Source organism: Parasteatoda tepidariorum, chromosome 6 (assembly GCF_982258835.1).
Source record: "Parasteatoda tepidariorum strain Cologne lab strain chromosome 6, Ptep-v5.0, whole genome shotgun sequence".
NCBI classification, from domain to species: domain Eukaryota; kingdom Metazoa; phylum Arthropoda; class Arachnida; order Araneae; family Theridiidae; genus Parasteatoda; species Parasteatoda tepidariorum.
In genome coordinates this window covers 60625061-60652289 of record NC_141760.1, presented here as the reverse complement: position 1 = coordinate 60652289, position 27229 = coordinate 60625061, and the positions used below count along the sequence as shown (strand labels likewise).

The 27229-nt window shown below is 27.1% G+C and overlaps 2 protein-coding genes across 2 annotated transcripts in view; one reads left to right on the top strand and one right to left on the bottom strand.

Annotated features, from left to right (window-relative positions):
* Window positions 1–27229, top strand: part of LOC107452296 (uncharacterized) — a 163875-nt gene that overhangs the window by 75064 nt on the left and 61582 nt on the right. The window lies entirely within an intron of this gene.
* Window positions 1279–1608, bottom strand: LOC147808071 (uncharacterized). The gene has a single exon (XM_087166854.1). It carries the CDS (start codon window positions 1606–1608, stop codon window positions 1279–1281), a length of 330 nt encoding a protein of 109 aa, XP_087022980.1.

Genomic DNA, 27229 nt, shown 5'->3' with positions numbered 1-27229 from the left:
TTTTTAAAGTACACAGTAATATTTCACAGTAATATTTTTTTATCGATGAGTAAACAATTTATTTTAATTGGAGCTTCTTTAGAGGCATTGACTGAAGAATCGTATTTTTTAGAAACTCTTATTAGGGTTGATCACAATGGTTTTTAAAAAAACACCGAAGCAGAAACTAAAAATTTTATTGATAAAATTTTTTTAAAGAATATTTAGACAAATGTTCTCATTATGATACCTATACCTGTAATATAAAAAAATAATCTATACCAAAGTTCAGCTTTAATAAAACAGTGGCTTCAGAATAAATAATCCTTTGGTGTTGAAAAGCCATAAAAGGAAAAAGAAAGAAAAATTATCGAGTCTCAAAAAGTTTTTAAACAATCATAAGAGTTCTTCTGATTTATCTAGAGTTAATATGAAGATATTCTTTTGGAGCTGCAGAAATTTTACTTTATGAAGTTAAAATGCGATATTAAATTTTCAAAAGAAAAACATTAATAAATAATTAATTTTTTGAATTATTTAAAAAATTATGATAGAGAAAGTAATGCTTTCCCACACACTCCTTTGTGCTCTTGTGGGGTCATGATAACTACAACAACAGTCACTACATCACCGTGACTAATACCATGATAGTGTTAGTCACGGGTTAGTTTTGAGCACCAACCAATTTCAAGCAAGCTGGTAATTATATGTCAAGCCACCACCACCTAGTCTTTTACAGTCACAACTAAGTACAACAGTTATAATATTAGTCTACATATTATTATTCATAATATTAGTCTTTATGTGTTTTAATTTATCTGGATTTTAATCAATACATTAAATTGTATTAAAGTTTGAAACTTCTATTCAGGCTAAACAAATTATTTTTAATTCATCACTGCATAATTTTCGACTAAATTAGTGCAAAGTGTTTTGTTAACTCAATGTACATATAAAAAAAAACTTTCAATTGTTTGCATCATGAAATTTTAAAAATTATTTATAATTCATCACTGAGTAAAAAAATTATTTTTAATTAATCACTGCATAATTTTCGATTTAATTAATGCAAAGTGTTTTGTTAACTCAGTGCAAATACAAAAAATCTTTTAATTGTTCAAATCGTGAAATTTTAAAAATTATTTATTTTACAGACAGATTTTGAATTTTCTCAAGAAAACCTATTAGGAAATTTTTTTTTAAATTTTATTTCCAATGGCAGATTATAGACAGTAACAGCATACATAAACATCTAAAAATAAGAACAGAAACAAAAGATGTTGCAACAGAGTCTATTAATCACAACATGTCTCTAGCTTCCCAATAGCGTTCAGTGATAGAATTCCCGCAAAGTGCAGAGCTGGAGAGAAGGCGCATGGAGTCCATGTCCTCACCAGAACTGCAAAGAGTGCATACCGAGGAAGGAACGATACCAAATCTAGACAGATGTTTCCGCAGACAGTCATGACCGGTGGTCAAGCGGAATTCAGCCACCGCTCTTCGTCTTGGGCCGTTTCGCAAATTTAGGATGATATCCCTCCAAGACTTAGTAGAAGTACGGTCGATAAATTCTTCATGAGCACATGTCTTAAAGGTCCTCTTCATAAGCTGTTTGGAACAGAAGGGCATAATGTGAGCTGAAGTCTGAATAATTAAGGCCCCTTTTTTTGCTAAGTAGTCTGCATTTTCATTACCCGTAATCCCGCAATGGACGGAAAAATATATAAAGAGAATTATTTCTCAACTAGACTTCAAGAAAGATATTGTATTTATTGTTCAACACGTTTCGCTAACTGTAATTTAAAATAATGCAATCATTAATTTATCTATGTTTTTAATTTTATTTAGTGAACAATTAATTAAGATTTCTTGAATTAATCAAATAGTTATACTATATTTTCGATTTCATTTTCTCCAAAAAGAAAAGGTAATTAATATAATATATCAAAAAATAAATAGTTCGGTTAATTTTTGGATATAATAAATATTAGCTATCAATGACTAAAAGAAGAGTTAAAAAACTGGTATATAAGTTTTATAGCATTAAATTTTGATTTCGTTATTTTAGAAAGCAAATAGAATTACAGAAAAACATTTTAAGCTACACAATTCTGCATTGTAATTTTTAAAGAGATACAATTCCCCAATAATTATTATGTACTAACTCGATTAGATCTATGTAAATGAAGTAATCTTTAGGGTCTCACATTTTGCATCTATTTTCAAAATTAGACTTTTTGTATTACTTCATTAATGATTATACTTTAAAATATTTATGGAAATTGCAGAACAAAAGTTTCTATTGTCCAGGTTTTTGCAGTAAAATAGTAATCTTTGATGACTTGCTGTTACTGTATAATAGTAATACCCCTTTTAAATTTCGAAATAAAATACAAACATATCTCATAAAGCATCGAGTCCTGGTCAATTTTCACTGCTAAACATGTTTTGTTTCAAAAATACTGCAATAATTTAATGCTGATATCCAAAGAATTACTTTAGGTTTAAATAATATAAAATTATTCATTAGAGTATGCAAATTATGCCTTCTACTAAGTTTTGTACTTCTGATGCTTAAAAAAAAACTATAAAACTAATTAGGGAAAAAAACTTATAGTTACCTACATTTCAATATAAAAGTTAAAATCTAGTAGTAGTAATTCTTTACGCCGCACTAGAGTTGAACAATGGATTATTAGTCTGTGAAACATCCAAAAGGATCAATCGAAAACATGTCATCACAATTTCGATCCTCTGTCAAGTGGAGGGCTATCCCCATTTTTGTAGCTTGACCATCTGTGAGAGAAGTTGAGCTAATTACGGCAGAATAGTTTAACGAGGACTTATACCTCGTACCCTCGGTTCCTACGCTGACTGATCAAAGTGGCCATCCACCACCTCAATTGCCACAGCCAGTGATGCTTAATTTCTTGGAACTACTTTGAGCCGTTTCTATACAATCAGTCCACTGCGTAAGAAAGGTAAAATACTATCTTATGTTTTAGTTTTTTCTGTTCTTTGCATGAATTTAAGTGCCAAATTCTACATGCGACTACACAAATGAGTATCCGTGATCATCGCAGTTTTGATGCAATTTGGTTAAGGGTTTTCTTGGATCATAATGGAAATATGAGGAATTATTCAACTTTTCTCTGTCTCTCCTCTTAAATATATCAATAGCTGTAAACATAAACTTTATCCCTTTTTCTAACATTTTCCATGAAATTACGAATTTATAATTATTTTAAGCGTATTAGGAAATAACGAATAAGCAAGTAGTATGATAATTTTATCTTAATATAATATTAATCAAGTCATTATATTAAAATATTGATTTTTGTTCATAGATTAACCAATCAAATTACGATAAAAAGTACCGGCACTCTCTTTTTTGCTAGAACATCTTACAGAACGGAAAATCTAATACACCGAAATTTTTATAGTAATAGATACTATAAAATCCTGTAAAATTATTGTAAAAATGGATTTTACTGTAAAAATGTATTGTACTGTGAAATGGATTTTATGAATGATGCAACCAAAGTACCGGTAACTAATACTGTAGTTTGAAAAGGAATTTCTTACAGTGTTCTTCATTTTGTTCCTTACGCGAAATTAAGATAATTCGGATAAGTTTTCAGAATATAATAAAAAACCTATGTTTCACATTGAATATCGTAGCTAGGATTATCTATTTTATTAATATGATATTAGAAAAGAATCATCTTAATAAAAAAATACCGAAGATCACGTGCTTGCTTGGTAATTAATTTATTTTTAATTAAAAAACTTAAAAATTTTTCCCAGCATAAATACATTTTTTCCAGTGCAAAAAAATCTATTAACCATAACCTTACCTTTCATAAACACGTTAAAATAGTAGATTTTGGAACCTTTCAAAAATAGTCTTTATTTGCGTGTTAACAGGTCATTTACAAACTTATTCATTCTGCAATTAAAGACCATTTTTTCTGCTTCTAAAGTTTATGTTCATTACGTTAAAGTAAAGGAACTTAATTATTTGTTACGGGGTTATTGAAAATGTACAGGTTATTTAGGGAAGAAAAAACTAACTGAGAAAAAATTTTGTTTTATTGATCGTATATCAATTGCGGGATTTTTTGTCGATTTACGATAGATAAATTAATATTATAGTTAAAAATGTACTATAACAATAAGGCATGAAAATAATAAAATAAGCTAAAAACTTTATTTGGTTAATTTTTGTTCATTAATTTTTGAAAGTAATGATAATATAATGAATGTAAGCTGTTTCATTTTAAAATGCGTAATCTTGCAACCTGAAAACCACTTCTAATTTGAAGAGAAGATGCGAGAACTAGTATCAAAATAATTTAAACTAATTTACCTTTCTGGTAAAACCATCCAGATCTTGTGATACCTGAAGATGGAAAACACGAAATCTCCAAGTAGTTTTCTCGAAAGCTATGGAGCTCTAACAAATTATTTATCTAATTTTGACAATACTTTAATATCATTTTAATCAAAGCAAGTCTAGCCATAACCAAGATTCGAACCTCGATTACGCTCTTCACAGGTGACTAATATTATTTTCATATATACACGGAGAAAAAAAAATTCTAGTAAAATTATCGTATTGCGTAGTAATAAAATTTTTGGTAAGAAGGAAGAATTCTGGTTTATATAATCAAAATATACGGTATTTAAACTATTAGTTTGGTAGTTTTTTAGCTCAAATTATATCAGTTTACCAGAAATTCTGGTTTTCAAAATTATAGTTCTTAATTTCTGCACATTTATCTAAAACTACAAAACTGAAAAGTAAACCGAATAACTTGTTTTTAAGTAATACTCTAAGGTATCATAATAAAATTACAAACTTTTAGCTTATTTACTAAATTTTAATCACAATAAAATAAAAAAAATTTTCGTTAATTTTACAAAAATAATTACCAAAGATCTTCGATAAAAATTACTGAATTTTTTGTCGTAGAGCCAAAATCAGGACAAATTTTACCATATTCTAATTATTTTGACCATATTTTTTTATTAGTGTAACAGAAAAAAGGAAAACTATCTTACATTAAAATAAATAGTTTATTTTATTTAAATGATAGGACTGTAATCATACTGTAATTACTAACTTTAATTACAATATGATTATCGCATACTGTAATAATAAAAAATAAAATGTCACCAACTATTTTGTAATAATATAATGAAAAATAATATGAATTTTATACTTGAAACATAAGAAAGAATAAAATATCTCTTGTATTTTAATCATTCGAAAAAATAAGTTACTCCATTATAATTACGCCATTATAATTATTAAAATGTGTTCTTTTTTTGCATGCTTGGAGTAATTAAATGACACCTATATTTTAGATATAAGAAAGAATATATATGGAATATATATTCATATATGGAAAGAATATACATATTTTAGCCATTAGACTTTATATTTTCATATTTATTATTGAACTTTTACTTTTTTGAAAGATTTTTTTTTAATTTCAGTTATTAACAATTGTAAAACGCATTCTTTAATTTAACTATCAGAAAGAACTTCCACAATTCATCAACAATGCCGTTATTCATTGCATTATCTTGCGTAAATGTGATTACATTTTCGTAAACAATTTTCGAACTTGATGTTTCACTAAATAGTACGTGAAAAAGTGAATAAATTCCTTTTGTCGCAAATAAAATGCATTACATTTCGATAAGCTTAATATTATTTGCTAATTTTTTGTAATTATTATTTTTTTCCATACATAAATAAAAGTAATATGTAAGATTTATCACAAATTTAAACGAATGGATCAATAGAATGTTCGTGAAGCAGAAATTTATAAAGTAAAATTACAATTGGATCAAACAAGTTGGAGAAAATATAGTATGTATTAATTCAAGCAACTATATGACCCTAGCATTTCATACCTAAAAATAATATTTTTACTGTGCGTTTTTCAACTGGGTAATTTTATGCTATTCTAGATTTAAAATATATTGATGTTATTTGAATAAGAAAAGAGTAAATCAATTTTTGTTAAATATACAGGGAATTTTTTTTTAAAAATTTCGTGATTGTTTTTCATTTGCTGGTATATGAACGATGCCATTGATTCTCGGCGAATATTCAAAGTTTTTGCTAGATGAGGAATAAAAATATTACAAAATATACTTTATTAAACAATTTATTTTAGGAAATTTCATGATCAATTAAATTTCTAAGTTTTATTTTTTTATATATATACGGGTTTACATGTTTACATTAGAGGAGAATTATTCAGAAAAATTTTATAACTATTCACTGCAATTTTTATGCTGTTTGACTAATAATTTAATAATGTGAACAAAACTTTTTGCTTTACAAATCAAACAAATATATTAAACTACTTTTTTTCTTCAATTTTTAGTGTTAATTTATACAAAATTTTAACGTTTTAAAGACGATTAAAAGAAGAAAAGATTGAATCAAACGAAAATGGAGTTAAAATTGAATTATTTTTAAAATTTTGTGTTAAATAAAATAAATTAGACCAGGTATTCTCAACAATGAAATCTGGAGTGAGTAATATTAATATTGTATGTAAAATTATTTGCATTTGCAATTTCATGAAACTTGCACTCGCATTTATGTAATAAAATTATATGTCCCAGTTGCAGATGTCATTTGTGTAGTTGTATATATGCAGCCAAAACCTAAATTAAAAAATTAAAAAATAGAAAATTTTTAATTTTTTTTATTTTGTGACTTCAGCACAATCTAACTCTTTCTGATGTGATACATGTTTTAATGAACTCATTTGCTTAAAATTACGAATGTGACTGGTGAATATATCTGATTGTCTGTCGCAAGAACTAAATGGAATCTTCTGAAAGAATATATAGAAAAGGGATTATTTTCAAAACAAATTTGCATATCATACAGATTCCGAAGATAAATTTATAAAGTTAAATTAAGTTGAAGGCAAAGTATGTCTTTTTGAATAAGCTGAAATTGTGCTGTAACCAGAAGATCTTAACGCTTTAAAGGAAACTGAAGGAAAACCAGAAAATCTAACTTTCGAATTTAACTTGTGCCAATTTAATATAAAACGAAATAATATTTTCTTAAGGTAATCGTAACATCGTATATTTCATCTAGAATCCTAATGTTTTAACCTCATTAATTTTTTTTGTATTTTTTACTCAAGTTCTGTGTTTAGCTCACTGCATTGTAAAAAGATTACAAAATAATGTATATTTCTTGAAGTTTGAATTTTCATTAAATTATATATACTACTTACTTGCATGTGTTATAGTGCAACCCGCATTTCGAGGCGCAATTAAATTTTGCTAATCGCTTACTTTATTTTTACTTTTTCAGGAATAAAAATATTTTTAGAAACTTTATAAACATTTATTTATATAGAAAAAATGCAAAGATTAAGAGTAAGCATCAATTGTATTTTTGTACATTCAAAATTGTGGCTACTTTAAAAAAACAACAGTAAATTATATTTCAATTTTCACTGCAAAAATTTCCTGATAAAATTAAGGTAAAAGGTATCGTTATTAAAGGTACTGGTACTTTTTACCGAAACATGTTACTGAACAAAATCTGATATACAGTAAGTTTTTCAGTAATAATTACCGTAAAGTCAGTAACTCACTCTAATTCAATAATTATTACTGTAAAAATTGCGATATAGTATTTTACGGTAAACAGGATCATGTATCCAAATAACCGGTAGTTTATACAGCAATTTGATCGGAAATTGTTTACGGTCAACTCCGCCTTTTCTTATTTGCCAGGAAAAATGAAAATGATCTTATAAATATAAATATTTACCTTGAAATTTCACAACTATAAAATTTCGTTTACTCTAACATTTTTGTATTTTATGATTTATAATCCTTAAAAAAAATTTCACTTTAGAAAACAATATTTTTTTTCTATTTAATTTAGTTATTTTATTATAGTTTATTTTCAATTAAATAATATAAATAATAGACCATAAATGGTCTTGACATATCATCTTGAAAGCTATTAATTTTGTTCTGAGACAAAGAATTTTGATAAATTTTTTAACTTCAAAGTATCATTTATTTTCATCAACGAAAATGTTTCAATGTTTAACAAATCGTTTAACTAAAATATTTTGTAAAATTGTGTAAAATATAAAACTGAAATTCAAATATTCACTAAAGAAAGTATAAAAGTTTGTCTAATCGGAAAAGAAAAAAAATCCCTTATCTAAACAAAATATTCAATCTCTAGAATAAGTTGTCGTAAATATTTTTCATTCTGTATAAAATTTGAAATCGATTTGACGTTTACATTTTTCCAATGTTCTCTCACAAAACTACTTACAAAATATACAGTTCCTCCAAATTCGCATTACACTCTGTTTGCATAGATATTATATTAAATAGAAAAAGGAATCTTTATTAGCTTTAATAAATCAACTAGACTTACAGTTTGGCACTAATTGGCAAGCTAGCTTAACTATTTTGTGTAGCCAAGGTAATCTAAGATATCCGACATAGTGTTGAAAACATAGAAGTATAATGTCAGGTTTAATATACACTGCAGAAAGTCACCAAACTAAAACTTGCAATAAACTCTTTAGAAAACTCAAAATTTGCATAAGCATTAGATATTAGTTTTCTGAAAGACTGTCACAGTTCATTTATTTTTGAAGTTAGCGGGAAACGAATATTTTATGCTCGAAATGTCCAATCTTAACAGAGTAAATAAGAAAAATTAAAATTCGTTACTTTTGATCTAAATTAAGTTACACTTTACTATTATTATACCGTTATAAACAAATAAATAGTTTCAACTCTACTTTTAAGATTAAATTGCTAATAAACGGAATGTTCTAAACGCCTCTTTTATTTCATGGTTTAGTTTTACTTCCAACAAACATTTGCAGCTTTTCAAATATTTAGTTATTACTCTGTGACAAATCATAGGGGAGAGTGGGGTCAATTGTAACATTTTTTACTTAACTAATTTTAACTAACAAAAAATCCAATATATTATTCGTATTAATTGACAGACGAGTAAAGTAGACTATCCTCTGCTAGAAAAAAAATACCTTATTTTAAATGTTATTATATTAGTTAGTAGCAATTTTTGACAGTCGTGCACTTGTTACAATTGTCCCCACTTACGGGTTCAATTGTAGTAGTTCATAAATTCAACTAAAGCATAGCTAACTATACATATTTACATAGTTGTGATATATTTTTTTATTGATTAAAATATTAATGATATTTTAGGGGTAAAAATAATAATGAGCAGAGACCTAAAGGGTTAAACTTTTAACTTTAAGGGGTTAAAAATTTATTTTATGCTGTGAAAGGTGACAAATGAAATAATGCACATGAAACATAACATAAATGATATAGGAAACTATTGGTGGTTCTTAAAGAGTTAAGTAATGGTTTCTAAACATAAGATTATTTATTTTCAACTGTTACAATCGTCCCTTTACTTATTGTTACAATCGTCCCCAAGACGCCATTTCAGCTTCATTTGTTAAAAACAATGCTAGTTAATTAACAAAACTGATATTTTTTTTAAAATGTTAATTAAGGTGTCGGTTAATAATTTTTATTTGTTTAAACAAAATTACTTTGTTACAATATAATATTCTAATACCGAAAAAAGTATTACGGAGCGTGAAAATATCTTTTGTGATGTAACTCTTTCAAGAGTGTATAAAAATGGTTGCCAGCAGGGGTGTACATGTAGATTTATTAAATACACCTTGTGCGCCACCTAGGAACCAAATCTAGAACCCGACACTCGAAATTTTTGCTCTGTTACAATCGTACCCTGTTACAATTGACCCCACTCTCCCCTATCATTTCATAACAATAGGGAAAAGTTTATCTCTTGATATTGCATTGTGAAAAAAATTGTGGTCATAACTAGTAGAATATGGTAAACTAACCGTGTTTCTGGAACACCAAAATTTCAGAAATTTTTTCCAAACGGCTTTGATTGGTAATAATTTCGGTAAAATTAACAATAGTATAGATGGTTTTATAATGTATGATAAAATTAGGTAATTCATGATTTCTTAGAGCATGGCATAAAACCATTTATTTGGTTAAATTTATTTTTCAGTTTTGTATTTTTTACTAAACGTAAGGTAATAAGGACTATAATTTTGAAAACCAGAATTTTCGGTAAACCATTACTGGATGTATAGACCAAAATACACGATATTTAAGCTATTCATTTGATAATTTTTCCATACATATGGAACATTTCACCGAAAATTTTGGTTTTCAAAATTACAGTTCTTATTATCACACATTTAGCAACAAAATCTGAAAATAAATATAACCGAATAAATGGTTTTTATACCATGCTCTAAGGTATTATGATAAATTGCCAAATTTGACCTTATTTATCAAATTTTATCGCATATTAGAAAATAATGTTTTATTGCTAATTTTACCAAAATCGCAACAATGCGTTTCGATAAAGATTTCCAAACTTTTTACTGTTTCCACAGATCCAGGAACATGGTAAATTTTACCATATTTTGGTAGTTTTGACCTTACTTTCTTTTCTCTGTGTATAAATCATGTCAGTTTATTAAAATCAAATTTCGAAAAATTTTGAATAGACAAATAAAATTAGAGATTGTTGGAGAAAATAAACGAAATTATTCAGCTAGAATATAAGAATATGAAATATGTAGGTAGAGAAATTTTAGATTTCTAAATAATTAAGGAAAACAAGCAAAAAATCTCAATTTTAAAATTACTTTCAAACGGAAGAATCAACAACTTGTTTAAATGAAATTTTACATGTCATTACATGAGAAGTCAAAATAAAATTATCAAGTAATTAAAAAGATTCTGGATAAAAATGATTTTAAATATCCAGTTTCATCTTAAATTTTAGTTGCTTTACGAATAATGTGTTCGGAAAGAATAAATTACTGTTTTGAAAATGATTAGAAAAAAATATATTCTTTTAATACCCCAAAAAAAATTCATTATTTAAAATTAAATTTTGTATCGATATTTTTTAATTCCAAATTAAGTATTTCTGTATTAATTCACTAAGAACTGGAAAGTAATCTTAAACCTTTTCGTTTATACAAATATAAGAAAAACGAGTGGTGAGAACAAACTTTTATTTAATAAATTTTCCTATTTGTGATATTTAATTAAATCTAAATCATTTAGATAACAATCAATTGTTAAAAAATTCCCAACATAATAAGTGTACTTTTAATATCTCTTTCTATTCTAGTACTATATGGTACAGTTCTAAACATTATACACTGTAAAAGTACTTTACAGTAATTTAAAATAAAGTAAAACAAATAAAGCTATTTAAAAGAAGAATTTCAATCAAACATTAATTTTCTAAAAGAAGTTTTATCATCAGATTAGATATGATGATAAACATTATAAATATATTACTGGTTAATTAAATTTTCAAGATGTTTTAATGTAAAAAGAATCCCAAAGACAACCCCAAATGGAAAAGATTTAAGACATTAATTGAATTTATCTTTTTTTAATCTCTCTATTTTGAACTTATAATGAATTTTTTCTACATGAAGATAAGAACTTTCAATTAATTAAGAAAGAAAAGAGCAAAAAAACTAAAACAATGTTTGAAATTGACCAATCTCTAAGTTATTGAAACATAAAAATAATGATGGGAACACTAGAAATTTTTTTAAAATGCTTCGAAATGCTTAAAATGCTTGTTTGGGTTCAATACAATTATTTGAAATTTGCTTGCTCTTCGAAAGTTTTGCTTCTTTTGTGAGTTTACGGCAAATAAGGAAATATAAAATAAAATTGCAACTCATCTAAATTATCCAGTTAATTATTAAATGTTTGCAATATATTTTTACGAGTAATTGAATAAAACTTTACCAAGTTGATAGAACCAAGTTGATTTTAAAGATTATAAGCAAAATATCTTTAAAAAGTACATGCAAAAAGTTCATAATTTTATAAAATTCAATTTCTCAGTAACTATTCGACCGATTTTGCTTGAACTTTGTATTTTACCGTGTAAAATTACGTTCTTTAAAATTTTGTGCAATAGATTTGTACTTTAAGATTTAAATTTTTTTAGCAGTTATTACATAAAATATTAAAAAATATTTACTAGTCCCAGAATGTGATCATCCGATCATTAGATCGAAAGTTATTCGGGGAGAGCCATTTTTTCGCACCAAAAATTAACATAATTTCTTTTAAATTCACTTTTTCATGAGTTGTAACACATTAGTCTTAGTTTGTTGATTATAAGCGGAATAACACGCAGTGAACAAATCGTGATTGCTTGAAAAATAGGCGTGTCAGTTGGGACCTAGGGGCACGTTGGACCATGCTTAATTATTTTAATGCTGTTTAATATTTTTGTTTGCTTTTTCGATAAACATGTTGCACCACTACTAATACATATCCTACGCACGAATCAATTGACTCATTTCAAGTGTGCCATTTTTATTTTAACAACTTGTAATATTTTTTTAACTTTATTACTACTTTACTTTGAAAAATTAGTTTATGCAAGAATAGAGCAGTACACTGCAATTAATTTGCAAGATTTAATTTAATATTTAAATGTGGCTATTTAAATTTATCTGATAAGGAGAAAAATCATTGTGATCTTTTGGGAAAACCAGAACATGGGGTATGTTGGTTCACTAAAATGCAGGATAGATTGGACACTCAAAACAGTTCGGAGAAACTTTATTATGATAGTTAGTTTAGATTTATGCAGTTAATAATCTCCCTTGCAGATATGCTCTTAATGAAACAATATTTAAATTTATTTATAATTTTTAAAAGTAGAAAAGTTTTTCAAAAATAGTTTTTAAAAGTTTAAGTTACACAAGTTTGAAATGAAGTATATTGAAATTAAAAGCTGAAAAATATTTCATAAAAATTGCTCGGAGAAGTACTTTAAATTCATCTTGTCTACAAATGTCCATTTTATAAATTTTTTATACAAAAATGACTTGTTATATACAAAAAAGTACTAATTTTCACATGAAATAATGAAATGTAGAATTAAGTTCTGGACAAAAAGCATTTTAAACAGAATATTTTGTACCTCTGCTCTTAAAATCTACACAGGACCTTTTCATTGTATTTTAATTTTGAAAAACACCAAACATCCCATTTTTTTAAGAAATTGTAACTAAAAGCAAAATTCTTATTGGCATAAGATTTTGAGATTGTGTCTAGATATTTTTAATGTCTTAAGTTGTACTAAATTTGTGAGTTTAATGCATTAAGTTGTACTAAATTTGTACTAAATTGCCCACAAATATATATTTCATGAATCTCATATAAGAAAAATCAGGTTTTCTTTTGCACATCTTTTGTTTGATATGTCATTTCATGACTATAATTTGCTACAAATTATATCAAACAGTTATGTCATGTTTCATTGCATAAAAATAATTAGCGTAATTATCAAACTTTCGTTATTAATAATATTATTTAATATTTGTGTGTAGTAAGAATTATTTATTTTATATTTGTAGATATACATATTTTATTAATCTTTAAAAAAGAATTTTTAATTTTACGTGCAGAAGAATATGGAGCACCTATTGCATTGAATAGCATTTATATTTCGATATTGCTTTGGAATGTACTTTTGTAACCCATGTGGTGGACATAGATACCGGAACTCAGAGTACATTGGCCCACTTTTCAAAGTTTTTATTAAAAATTATTATTAAAAATAATTATTTAAAAATTACCAACTGCGCATTTTGAAAAACATCTTGAATTGAAGAAAGTAAGTGATTCATCTTAAAAAAAATAAGGTTATATGGTTAATTCTCTAGCAAGATAAAGAATGAAAACTGAAAAATGGATCAACTAACCTAGGTTCCAAAAATGTTTTAAGTAATACTCGTCAGTTTTCAGGATAAAATTGAAGCAAAGAAAAAATCCTTGACAATTGCTTCAATATAAAGTTTTAATATTTTTAGACACATAAGGACTAAAAATGAGGAAGTGAAGGGTATGCTAAACAGAATTTAGACAATCCCATTACAATTTTGATAAACTCCCATTATAATTGTCCTTTATAATTATATTAGTAACTTGTGTAGGATCAGAGAAATATGGGAACAGAGTTTATAAATACGTTGACAAACTTTATTGACATATTGACAAACATTATACTTAATTTTGAGTATAATGTTTGTCAGTATAATGTATAAAAGGTTCAGTATAATGTATCTCAGTATAATGTCAATATAGAGCATAATGTTTGCCTAAACAGAAAGCAGCATACCGAGCATTTCTGTAATTTTCTTTGGCTATTTTTTTTAATTTTTTTTTTGTTATTTCAAACTTCTTAAAACAATAGTTATTATATTATAACTAAATAGAAGAATTGAAAAATCAATATATTTAACTGGAATGGTGACTGCGGGGGGTATTTTTTGTCTGATTGTCTTTTTTGATTGATTTGACTTTTGCAGCAATATAAAATCTTAATCCCAGGTCTGGTTTGATACAGTATTAAAATGGTTTGAATAAGGCTCAATTAAAAAAATAATCACAGAAAACAATGCAAGGAGAAAATTAAACATGTTATCTAAGGTTATCCAAATACATTTTAAGAATTAATGCGTTTTAGATCTATCATAAGTAATCAGTATATAGTAAAAATAGTTAAAAGAATAGCTTATGTGAGTAATCTTTTAAAAATAGTTAAGTGGAAGGGAACAAACCAAAAGTTACGCAAATGGGAAAACGATTGAAGAGTAAAAATGATCTCATCAATTACATCAACAGGTTGTCTCCTCGGTATATTTTAAGAAGAAGTGGAACTAATCTTTGAATACAGTAGATTTTTAGAGTCTAACATTAAGTTTTGCATTTATAATGTCTTTTAATATCTTTGTCTTCTGACTTTTCATATATATTTCAACGACCAAATATCAACATCAATGACATATTTTAATTTTTAAGCTTTTTCCCTCCAAAGCATCTCCCTCAGCTCTTTAAGAACCTCTTCTAACTCAGTACCACTTTTATGATGTTATCTCATTGAAGAAGAAACCCTCGACCAGCTTCTACTTTCTATCATTTCCAGAGTCATTCGTTGATCCACTACTCGCATACTACCTCCTAAATTTATTTTATTTTTTATTTTATTTTAAAACCTGCTTTGAACAACCAACCTAATTCTAAATTTAAGGCTAAAATGCTTAACTCCGTAGCTTCCTGAACCCAACCCAAAGGACAAAGGAGCTTCTCGATCAAGCCTTAGGACAAACTAGCCTTCGTGGAAGACTTTTTGAGAGTACTAACCTGCATTTGCATTACTTGAAAAGGAAAACAACGAAAATCTCCCTTGCTCAGCTGCGCGGCAAAGGGATTCTAAGCAAGCGGATCCGTCAACAACTGCGGACATTTTATGTCAGCCCTGTCCGGAAGCGGAATTCATATCAACCAGTATCCACTGGGAAGACAACGCTAGACCCCTTAAAATGAAGTCATTGAGAAGAAATCTGGGTTTTCAGTCACCAGCACAAAACCAACATATCCGAAGACAAAAAACATCTGTCGCAAAACTTTAAAAACACTCTAATTGACAATTGCCAACAGAAAATTCCCAGGGTTGTTAACTCATCTAAAATAATGACATAATAATATGACATACTAAATACCATATTAAAAGCTAAAACACTTAAATCCAATATAAATAAAAATAATAACATTAAAATATAAATACTTTCCTGGTGATCATGCTGGTTCTGCGTTATAAAACCAGAATATGCGAGATATAAACCATTCATTTGGTAATTTTCCATTAATATGAAAACAGTTTATCGGAAATTCTGATTTTCTGAATTATATTTCTTATTACCACACCTTTAGTAAGAAATATAATATTGAAAAGTAAATTTTTCCGAATAAATGGTTTCTGTGACGTGTAATTGTGATGATAAAATTACCAAATTTACCAAATTTTGTCAAAGATTATTAAGCTAAAATTTATAATTAATTTTACTAAAATCATTTCCAAACTCTTCGGTAAAAAATTGCCGAGTTTCGTGGTGCTCTCCTCGAGCCAGAAACACGGTAAAATTTACCATATTCTGGTGGTTTTGAGCATACTTTTTTACGTCACTACGACAGAGACACAAATTTTAACAATTATTCGAAAACGCAATTTGAAAAGAACATAATTAAATAAGTATTTAAATGAATTATCATTTAAGTACGTAAATATTCCATTAATTTCTGCAATTTAAGCATCAATAAAAGTCTTTTGTAACTTGTCATAATTGTCAATATATCGAAAGGACGCTTTTATCTAAAAAGATTTATTATAAAATTTAAATTTAGAATATTTTTGTACATGCAAAGAGTTCTTAAAATCGTAGAAAAGCTAAATTTGGAAAAAGTAAGAATTCTTTTTTTTCCTCCCATCTGTTATGTAGAAAAGTTTCTTTGGAAAATTTACTACTTTACTATGCAAGTTCTTCGGTACCCAGTGAAATCCTACAAAATACGCATGAATAAAATATGCCAATATTTATGGAAAGCCAATCATAAACACGCGAACCATAAATGTTTCTCTTGCTTTTCTTCGCGTTGTCTTTATTTTGACAAAATGTTATATTCAGGAAAAGAAAAACAAAAACATAAATACGAAGACAGTTGTGTCTTCATAAAGGAAAACTGCTTTTTAAATGGTTGAAGTTGCTTGAATATCGAATTGTTCGTAGGCTCAGGTGTCGTTTTTGTCTATTATCATGATTCATTTTTTTTTCTTTTGAAATGATATTTTGATATTTCGATAGATAAAGATGATATGTGATCTGTGTTTCGTGAAAACACATGCGATGAATATAGAAACTGCAGATTTGAAGCATAAATATCTTTCGGTGTAAAAATATGTTAACTTATTTTTCTAATAGTTATTAATATTTAATTTTTGTAAAGTTGCTTTTTTCTGAGTGCTCCTTTGTTCGCTATTAAGTTAAGAAATATCACGAAAAGACATCGTGGAATATGTGTCAATGCAATTGAAACTATAGATACTACATCCTACTTATAATAATGCTATGCTATATCACATAACATTTCATATCATAAAATAATAAAGTTATGAAGCATAAAGTTTATAGTGCAGCATATATCGCTTAGTGCATTGCATAATACTATGTAATTTAAAATATTATGTATATCAATTTAAAAATGAACTGCAAATTTCCTTGAAGCTTTAAAAAATTCCCTAGTTTATTTGATCAGGAAAATAAGTAAACTACAGATATCAGCCTAAAGAAAGTTTTTAAGGAGAATTTTAAAATTATGAAAATTAAATTCCTAGTGCACTTCCTAGTGCACCGTCAAAATTAAATTCCTAGTGCACTTTGGCATCCAAATAGAGTCTCGGTGCTGCCATCTAGTGTGGCAGAAACTAGACGTCCAAATTAACATGACCAACGGTATCTCACCCATTGTGGTGGTCCTGAAAGAGTGGATACCACCTCTGGAGAACGCACTAGGTCTGCTCATCGGCAAGACCGATTGTGCAGCTCATTGGAAATAAGATAAAAACTTCTGTTTTGTTTGAAAACGATTTGTTTAAGAAGAAAATACTTCTATGCTATTTTTATTATGATTGAGAGTATGCGGAAAAATATTTAAAAATTTAATGTAGGAAAAATGAATTCACGACATTTTTTATTCAAACTGAATTAAAAGATCGCAAAAGTATTGTATACATTGCTAAAATGATTTGAAAAACAGTACTAACTTATAGCATATTTTGTTTTAAAAAAATCATTAATGTATGCTAATAGTTTATTTTAAAAATAAATTCCACAGTTTCAACTTACACTATATTATTTCTGTGTACAGAATTTGCTGAAAATATTGAAAATAGTTTTAGAAAAAAGGGGGCTTCTGAAATAACATCTTAAGAAACAAACTTCAGAAATTACATAACTTTTTTGTCAACCGAAAACATTAATATAATTACTTCCCAAAATGTATGTTGAAATTTGTATCAAAATTCATCACAATAATGCTTTTGATATTTTGATATTAACTTAAAAGAAATTAGGCAAAAAGAAGAAAAAAAAACAATAATAGTTGTTTGCACAATCTAATTTTTGAGAGTTTTATAGTTACCATATTTATTTAGTTTAATACGAAGTGCTCTATACAAAAAGTGAGTAATTTTTATAAATTAGCAAAAATACTGGAAATTGTTTTTTTAATTTAAAACGTAAACACAGTATCAAGTTTTGTAAATTATTTGTTAAAATAAAAGGTCAGATATCAGCTTAAAGCTTTCTCGAATGCATTTATTTTTTTTAATATAAGTCATTTTTTTTCTAATCCTAACGATTACAATTTTCGTAACAATTTCACTTTTTAATAAGAAAAGAAAATCTTTGCGTTACTAAATGTTTCCAGACTTTATTTTGATTTTAAAGCTATCATTTATCTGTATTTTAATATTTTACTTTAGCATATTTTATATATGTTTTCATTTTAATAAGTTTTTTTTTTCTATTTTACCATACACTTTTCTCCCACTCATTTTCTCCAGATGCTTCTTGTGACTGATTTATGCTTCAATTAGTTTTATTAAAAACAGCTGCACTTCATTTTATTAAAAAAGTTATCTTAAAAACGCAGAATTATACTCTTTTAAAACATTTTTATGTTGAAACAGTTTACAATGTTATTGTTCAAAATGTACTTTACAACTAAAATAGTTATATTAATATGGCATATAAATTATTATCTTACTTTGCTTGATATATCCAATTCACTCTCAGGGGGAAAAAAAATTTTTTTTGTGATTGAGCAACCATTGAGTTGTATTTCGTTATTTTCGACGCCACCCTCTGAGATGACCAGGTTCGAAAACCAGCGATGGCTCGTCGAAACGAATTCTGCACTAGTCTCGCACTGACTACTGTGCTGGTGTAAAAATATTATCCAGGGTAAACAGATCATGAAATAAAAATCCCCTGCTCTCAGGCTAACCGGGGGAGGTTTTGTGGTTTTCCGCTCCCTGTAACGCAAATGTGGGTTGGTTACATCAAAAAGTCCTCCAGGAAGGCAAATTTCTCCCTACTCTACTGTTGATTTGAACTTTTGTCTTCTGGATTGGTTCAAACTTTCGAGGCTAAAGAGTTGAGCATAGGTAGTCGGGAACTAAAAATTGGGTCTGCTGTTGAATGATATCAAATATAAAATTAATTCGCCACGAAATTCAGAGATTTTTATCAAAATATAAAACAAAGTTCAGTTGGATTCAACAAAACTGTTTATCGAGTCGTTTTAATTTCCTCATATCATTGTATAACAAGAGTTCTCCGACACACTTAATGACTTAATGTAATTTTACAACCATATATGACGAAACTTTGCAGGGCTTTGTGCGTCTTCTTGCTATGGAAAAAAAGTATGATCAAAACTTCCAGAATATGGTCAAATTTATCCTGTTTTTGACTCCAAGAGAACACTTAAGAACCCGGTAATTTTTACAGAACCGCTTTGGTTTGGTAAAATGAACTAAAAAAAAATTGTTTTATTAACGTGCTGTTTATTAGCAAATATGGGTAATGTAGTAATTTTATCATGATGCTTTAGAGCATGGTATGAAAACAATTTATTCGGCTAAGGGGAGTCGGAAGGGCATATATCAATAATGCTAAAACTGATCGTTTTCGATATACCTTTTCTAAGAAACTACTTGAGATATCGCTTTGAAACTTTTGGGGGATATTTGAGATTATATCAGTTGTATACTGGAATAATTAACAAGAGCACTTTTTGAGCTATGAAAAGACCTTTGCTCAAAACTTCTTAAAACAATTAAAAGTTCTCAGTTCATATTTTTTTTTAAAATTTCTACCAAAGATTTATATTAACAGTTATCGCAGTGTAAAAATGCATATGCAAACATTCTGTGCAAAAAATCTGAAGTAATATCTTGTTTAGGTACTAAAAAAGGTACATTGGAAAACGTCGGGTTCAGCATTCTTTGTATATGCCCTACCGACCTCTTTTAAATTTACTTCTCAGTTTTGTATTTTTATTAATGTGTGATTAAAGAGAATTATAATTTTGAAAACCAGAATTTCCGGTAAATTGATCACACGAATAAAGAAAATACTTAATGAATTGTTTAAATAACGTAAAATTTAGTTTTATTGCCAAAATTATGCTTTTTTCCCACCATTCTCACAGTGTTAAACCGGTTTCATGGGTTTAACAATGTATGATGACTGATTTGTCAGTTCCACATAAACCTGTTGAAGCATGCTAAATTTAGGAGTTAATATTTTTCGCTTTGTTGTTTTTGACGCTCTTGCTATTGACGCTATATAATTTTGAATATATTCTTCCAAAAAGTATTTAGAGTGCAATTTTTGACAATGAAAAGGTGCCAAAATCTTTATAAATCAAAATCAGATATAAACCCATCTCCTTTAAACATTATCAGTCTTCGTGTGAATATGAAAGCAAAGTTGTGAAATTCATTTTAAAAGTCTCCTATACGAGCCATTTATATAACGTATATAAATTTCACAAGGGTTTAAAAATAAATATTGACAGTGGAAACTTTTGTTACTATGATGATGAATCAAAACTCAAAATGTTACTGAAACTTAATTTTATGAATATGCTTTAATGATTATATTTGAAAACATTTTATTAAATGAAAAGCGGAATCAAGCGAAAGAAATACTATGTTCGTAGGGAAAAAACGAGAATATGAACTAGAAATTTTAAGAAATGGATATTTTAAATCATGTCACATAACTAACGATCAGATAAATGGCTGTCACAACAAGCCTAATGTTTCAGTAAAGGTTTAATTAGAGAAAAAAGCGAAACACGTAGATTTGAGTGTTTTCTTTCAATTAGATCTACAAATGTTTGGGATAATGTTTTTCTTCTTCCCTCTTAAGGTATTTCTTTTTTTTAACCAACGTTAGTCTGGAAAAGGAGCCTTTCACCATTTAAAAAAGTTGTCATTTAATGTTTGTATGAAAAACTTTGACAACTGCTTAGAAGAATGAAACTTACTTTAACGAATGAATAAAAGAAAAAAAACGACGAGAGGGAATCCCTGAAACAGAGAATCTGTATGCTAGAGAATTTTCTAGTTAATAAAAAAATATCTTTTTAGGAAGACAATTTTGCAAATGAGTTTCTGAAATCATTTTCTACTGTTCGATTTTTTTTTTCAAATTATTGCTATTGAGGATTTTTGAACTTGAATGATTCTGTCAAAAATTATTCTGTGAGATGCGTGAATTTTCAAAGTATATTGAGAAAAAAAGTATGATTAAAATTACTAGAATATGGTAAATTACACAGTTTTTCTGGCTCTATGGGAATGAAAAAGCTCGGCAATAATAACCGAATCACTTTGTTTATGAATTTGATAAAATTAACAAAAATATGGTTTTCTATTTTATGATGAAATTTGGCAAATATCGTAAGATTGAGTAATTTTTACCATGATACCTTAGAGCATGATATAAAAACCATTTATTCGGGTAGAGTATGGTATAGAACCATTTTGTACTAAATGTTTGGTGATGAGAACTACAATTTTGAAAACCAGAAATTCTGGTAAGTCGTTACCTAATGAAGGGAAAAATTACCTAAAGAATAATTTAAAAACAGTATATTTTTATTTTATCAACCAGAATTATGGTTTTTTCTCCATAAATTTAATTACCATAAATTGCGATAGTTTAAAATGAATTTTTTCTCCGCATTGTTTTAGACATGTTTATGTATATTTAGAATAGCAGATTAAAACAAAAAGTAAAATCTACTAAAATTTTAATATCGAATGGGTCAAGTTATATATCTTAAACTTAACTATCTCAAATTAAATTAGTTTTGTTCTAAATCGTGAACAGTTCAAAACTACGCCTTCGAAGTAGTCTTAAACACATTTCTTGAGCATATTTACTCTGTAAGAATTTTCATTCTAAAAATATGATAAAATAACCGACAGCAGTCTTTCCATCCAATTAGCCGTAAAGTTTACGGTAAAGAACAATTTTAACTTTATGATTTAGAAGCCATTTACAACTACTATGATTAAACCGTGAATTCAAAACTAATGGTTTTTTAACCATTTACAACCAGCATTCTCTCAAAACAGATAATAAGGACATTCAATTGGTCATTGATGCTAGGCTTTTCATTAGGTAAGAGTGCAGGAAGCTGGAAACTCTTCATGTGTTGAAGGAATTGAAGAAATATTGTGGGGTCAGCGCTGGGATTCAAACTGGTTCTGTTGGTCATTAGATTGACAGATTAGCCTTTCTGGCTACAATATTTACAAAGCTGCAAGTAACTAAATGGCTTCAATAGGTGGACCTAGTTGGTGCGATTTAATTTTGCTTGACTAACCGTATTAGATAAAAAAAAAAGCAGTTAATAAGCGGGTTTTTTCTCCACTGTTAACAGTTTGAATACCATCTTATTTATGGTTATTTGACTTTTTTGGTTGAATGTCGTAAAATAACAATTAAATAAACTGTTATTTAACCATTTTTCTGAGAAATTTCTAACAATGAAGGATAATAGATTTAAACAAAAGTAAAGTATTTTGAACATTTTAATATTTTTGACAAAACTCATTTTACTCATTTTGTTAAGTTAAGATTATAGATTTACGGAAAAAGGAGAAATTTTCTAATGCCTGAATATATAACATAAAATGAGTCAAGTCATAAATCACAAACTGAATCATAAATCTCAACAAAAAAAAAATAATTTTATGTTTCAAGATTTTTGTGCTTAAAAGATGCAAAATTAAAAAAACAAACCCAAAGTTTTTTAAGTTCTTGTTCATCAGGCATTAAAACATTTGTAGTTAATGATCTCTCACTGAATTTATTAAATCGTTGATAATGGAGTTTTATTTTTGACAGATGTTATTTGCAGTAGTCGTTTAAGACTAGTGACTTTTTTCAAAACTAATTTTCTGCATATGATTCAAAATATTTCATTATATAAATTCGGAAAAACTTTAGCCTTTTTTAAGCAAATAATTTTTTTGCTGAATTCTTTCCATAAGAAGGAGAAACATTCATCATTTCTACATATACATAAACAATTTTTTCAAGAGTAGCATTTGAAGTTAGCTTTCTTATACTTGACTTCAAAGATTTATATACTCTATTTTTCGCAATATATTCAAAACTACTTGTAAGTGCGTAATGATTCAAAAGGATTAGTTTAAAAGAATTCTTCTTCATAAAAGGATAAAAATTCACTACGTTTATCCTCCTTAAATATTCAAAAATAGTTTTATTCGAGTATAATTTGCGTCTAACAATATATACTTTGTTTATTTGCTTCATTTCCATATCATGAATAAAACACTACTTACACCTTTTTTTATAATGTTATCAATAGCAAAACAGGTAAACTAACTTACACTATAAGCATTAAATATTAATGAGGTATTAATAGTTAGAAAATATTCATTTAAATATTTGAATTAGAAAACTATGGTTTTAATTATTCAATTATATTTAAACATTTTATTTTAAATTTTATGTAATTATGCATTTTTTCTTTATTTAAATATATTTTTTGCTTTAAATCTATACAAAATTTTAGTTTTAGTTTTTTTTTTAAATTGTCTTTTACAAGGCAGCTACGTGTTTTATTCTTACTTTAATTATTATGATTTAGATAGCTCAATGATAAAACTTGGTTTGAGAAATATACTATATTTTTTAATAAGTAAGAAACGAATGTTACATTTATTCTAAGTTGGGGTATAAATAAATATAATTAAAGCTTTAAGTTTAATTAAAGCTAATTAAAGCTTTAATATTTTTAACCCATCTAAATAATCACAGGTGAACCTAAAATTAATGGAATTTTTTTTTCTTCCGAATACATAATGTAAAATATTCTGGATCAAATTACAGTATAAAAGACAATCACGTTAGATTCATCATCCTTAAAATTCATTTTAACATAAATGTCATTTTCAGGGTAAAATCTTCTACCACAATTTTTACAATAATATTTATTTAATTAGAGCGATTAAGCGATTTATCGGTATGTATTACTATAATCATTACGGCAAAAATTCCGATATATCAATTTTTTGATCTGTAACATATTACGGTATAAATATATTTTACAGTAAAAAGTACCGGCGCTCTGAGTGTCGTTACTTTTTATCGTAGTTTGATCTCAAATTTTGTGTAGGTCATTGCTGTGTAAGTGTTCATTTATACTATTTTTTTTATCAAACAATTTAACCGATTTTCCTTAATCTGTATGTATTTTGAAGTAAAATCTTACAAAAACATTGATGAAAAACTACTGTTCAGTGGATTCAAATATACCAATGACTGAAAATGACTTCTGATTAGGACAATGAAGAATTTTTAAAAATAAAATAATAATTCTTTCTTTAAAAATAATAATTCATTAATAGTTCAAAATTAAATAATTCCCAACACAATTAGATTATTCATAAAATTAATTTGATATTTATCATGGATTGTTATTCTTTATCTTTAAGCAATTAAGTAATTAGCTAAATTTATTTCTCTATCGTTGTTTCATATTATTATTTTGTGAGCAAAATATTCTCAATATTGAATTATTCTGTGGACCACATCATAGTTTTATTTTATTCGAGATCATTCACGGGTAAATGTTTCTTTAAATTGTTTGGTAAATTGAAAAAATATTACGTAAAATCTAAGCCATATACCTCCTAAAAACCATTTAGAATAAATAAAAAAAATTATAGCAAAACCTTGTTACACATTTAAAGAATACTTATACTTACATAAAATTTCAAAATTATTAGTGTTTTTCCTTCCTTAAAAAATGATCACCTGGGGCAAGAATAAATATAAAAGTGCCTTAGTAAAGGTTTTTTATAAGTGAAATAATTAATTTGTTTTCGTTCTATCTAGAATAAATTTCGAATACTTGCCTCTGTTACTCTAAAAGTGCTACCACTTTATCTCGTGATTTGTCTAAGACTTTCAAAATTTTAAATAAATACTTCAATTGCTAAGAGCTAGTCGTTGTATACTATTAATTAGTAGCTAAAATTTTATTGTTTCCTTTTTAATACAAATGCAAAACATTGAGAAAAAAATACAATTTTTAGAAACTCACCTGAAAATGTATTTCTACTTTCAACTCTTTATACCTTATTTCAAAATTAATATAATTATGCTCTTTGATAAAATTTTAATTCCTAACTAGCCAAATAAAGAATATTATTTTATTTTTTTTCAATGCCTTAATGCAGTTATATACAAATCTTGTAGCAATAATTATCTCTAAGAAAACAATTTTTTATTAAATTTATTGCGTTTCATTGTAAACAAAAATGCTTAACTTCAAATGCGTGGAAACCATTTAAAAACCAGTAATTTATACACTATTTCTAAAATTCAATACAAAAAATACAAACGTGTCTTCTTATTTTAATATTTACGTAATACGTTGTATAGTTGTAAAATATTCTAACAAATTCAATTAAATTGAGAATTAGTTGTGTTTTTTCTTTGCACAATAAATAATTAAATAAATTCAAAATATTTCTAGTATGGTATGAATAAATTTACAAATTTAAATAATATCACATATAAATCACAAATTCCTTGCGAAATAAAACCTTTCAAACAAGCAAAAAATTGTTCAGTTTGTTCTGCTACAAATCTGTTGAATATTACATGAAAATTGCAATGTTTATTCAATAATATATAATTCTATTCTCTATATTCTCTCTTTCTCTAAATTATATTTTATTTCTATAATATTAAAATAATGCAAATATAATTCCTTTATTTATAAAATAGAAACTGAATATATTACAGCTGGAAAATACCACCCTTTTAAGATGTATATGAACATACATATATTTATTTAAATATACTCCTACGAATTAAAAATAAATCTTACATTTACAGTACTATACGGCATTGATGATTTTTAATAAGAAATACAAGAGAAAATATGATTTCGAGTATATTACGTTTAATGTTTATTGACCAATAATCCATATAAGTATATAAAATTTTGCAACTAACTATTCTTCATCAACACCAAGCCCATAAGATGCGTCTTCTACATCATTTCCAGTTGTCTCAAGTGGTAGTCCAACCTTTTTTCCAGTCAATGTCATGTGACGCTTCCTATGCTTTTAGATTAGCTGTCAAATTCTTTGGCGGCTTAGCCTACTTTTATTTTTAACTGTTACAGAATTGACAGTAACCCTTTGCAATCTTTATTAAAACCGAAAACAGCTTAAAAAAATTTATAAAGAAAATGCTATTAATTATATTTTTTAGAAATTTAGAAAAATTATTTCAATAAAATAATTAAAATAACAGTGATAGAATTAATAGAAGTGAGCAGATTCATTCGCACAGGGTCACAAGATTATGCACGTCACATCACGTCCTTGTCGTGAGCCAAGTTCGATACATTATGCTAAAACCTTTACATTATTACGAAAATCAATTCAATATTTTGTTATAATTATCTCTAAAAAAATAAACAATCGAAAAATGCAATATTTTTTTTTTTCATCTTTGAAAAATTTACTGTGTTATTTCCCTGAAGAGAGCCCGTTTCCACTGCGTAACGTTCCTATTTCCGTACATTCCTATTCCAAACGTTCCTCATTCCCTAACTGTCCTATCACGACATTTCTAGCACTCCATTAGCCGTGCGATTCAACTTTGTGGTCAGCTTATCGAAACCATAACGACAATGAAAACGAAGGAGATGGTTTTCAACGAGTCAACACTTCCAGATTCTCTTTGGAAATTTTTGTAGCAGACCATCAGTTAATTGATGGCGGTTTTTCCGAATCGCTCGGAGCAGCACCCTTTCATTTTTTGGGTCAGCCGATTAGGGACTCGAGGTATTTTCTAATAATCAACGCTCCCATTCCAATTCTAAATAACATAAGCCACTGTCGGTTTTGGGTTATTCCCCTTACTAGAGTACTACTTATTACTTGACACCCTACTTACTCCTTGAGAATCTGTCATTTTTGTGATACCCTATGATAACACCTTTCTCGAAATTAGATGAATTTTTATTTCGTGTTATCTCGCATGCTGTGTGATATTTAACGACAGCGAGCGTATCGCGTATCAAAACTTCGTATTGGTATACAGTGTATGTTTAACTTAAATTATTTCTCTATATACTACCAATTAAAAATCTGTTTTAAAGGGTGATAAGATGT

Bases quoted from the DNA above. Each gene is read 5' to 3' on its own strand.
- LOC147808071 (XM_087166854.1), bottom strand. From the start codon at position 1,608: ATGCCCTTCTGTTCCAAACAGCTTATGAAGAGGACCTTTAAGACATGT.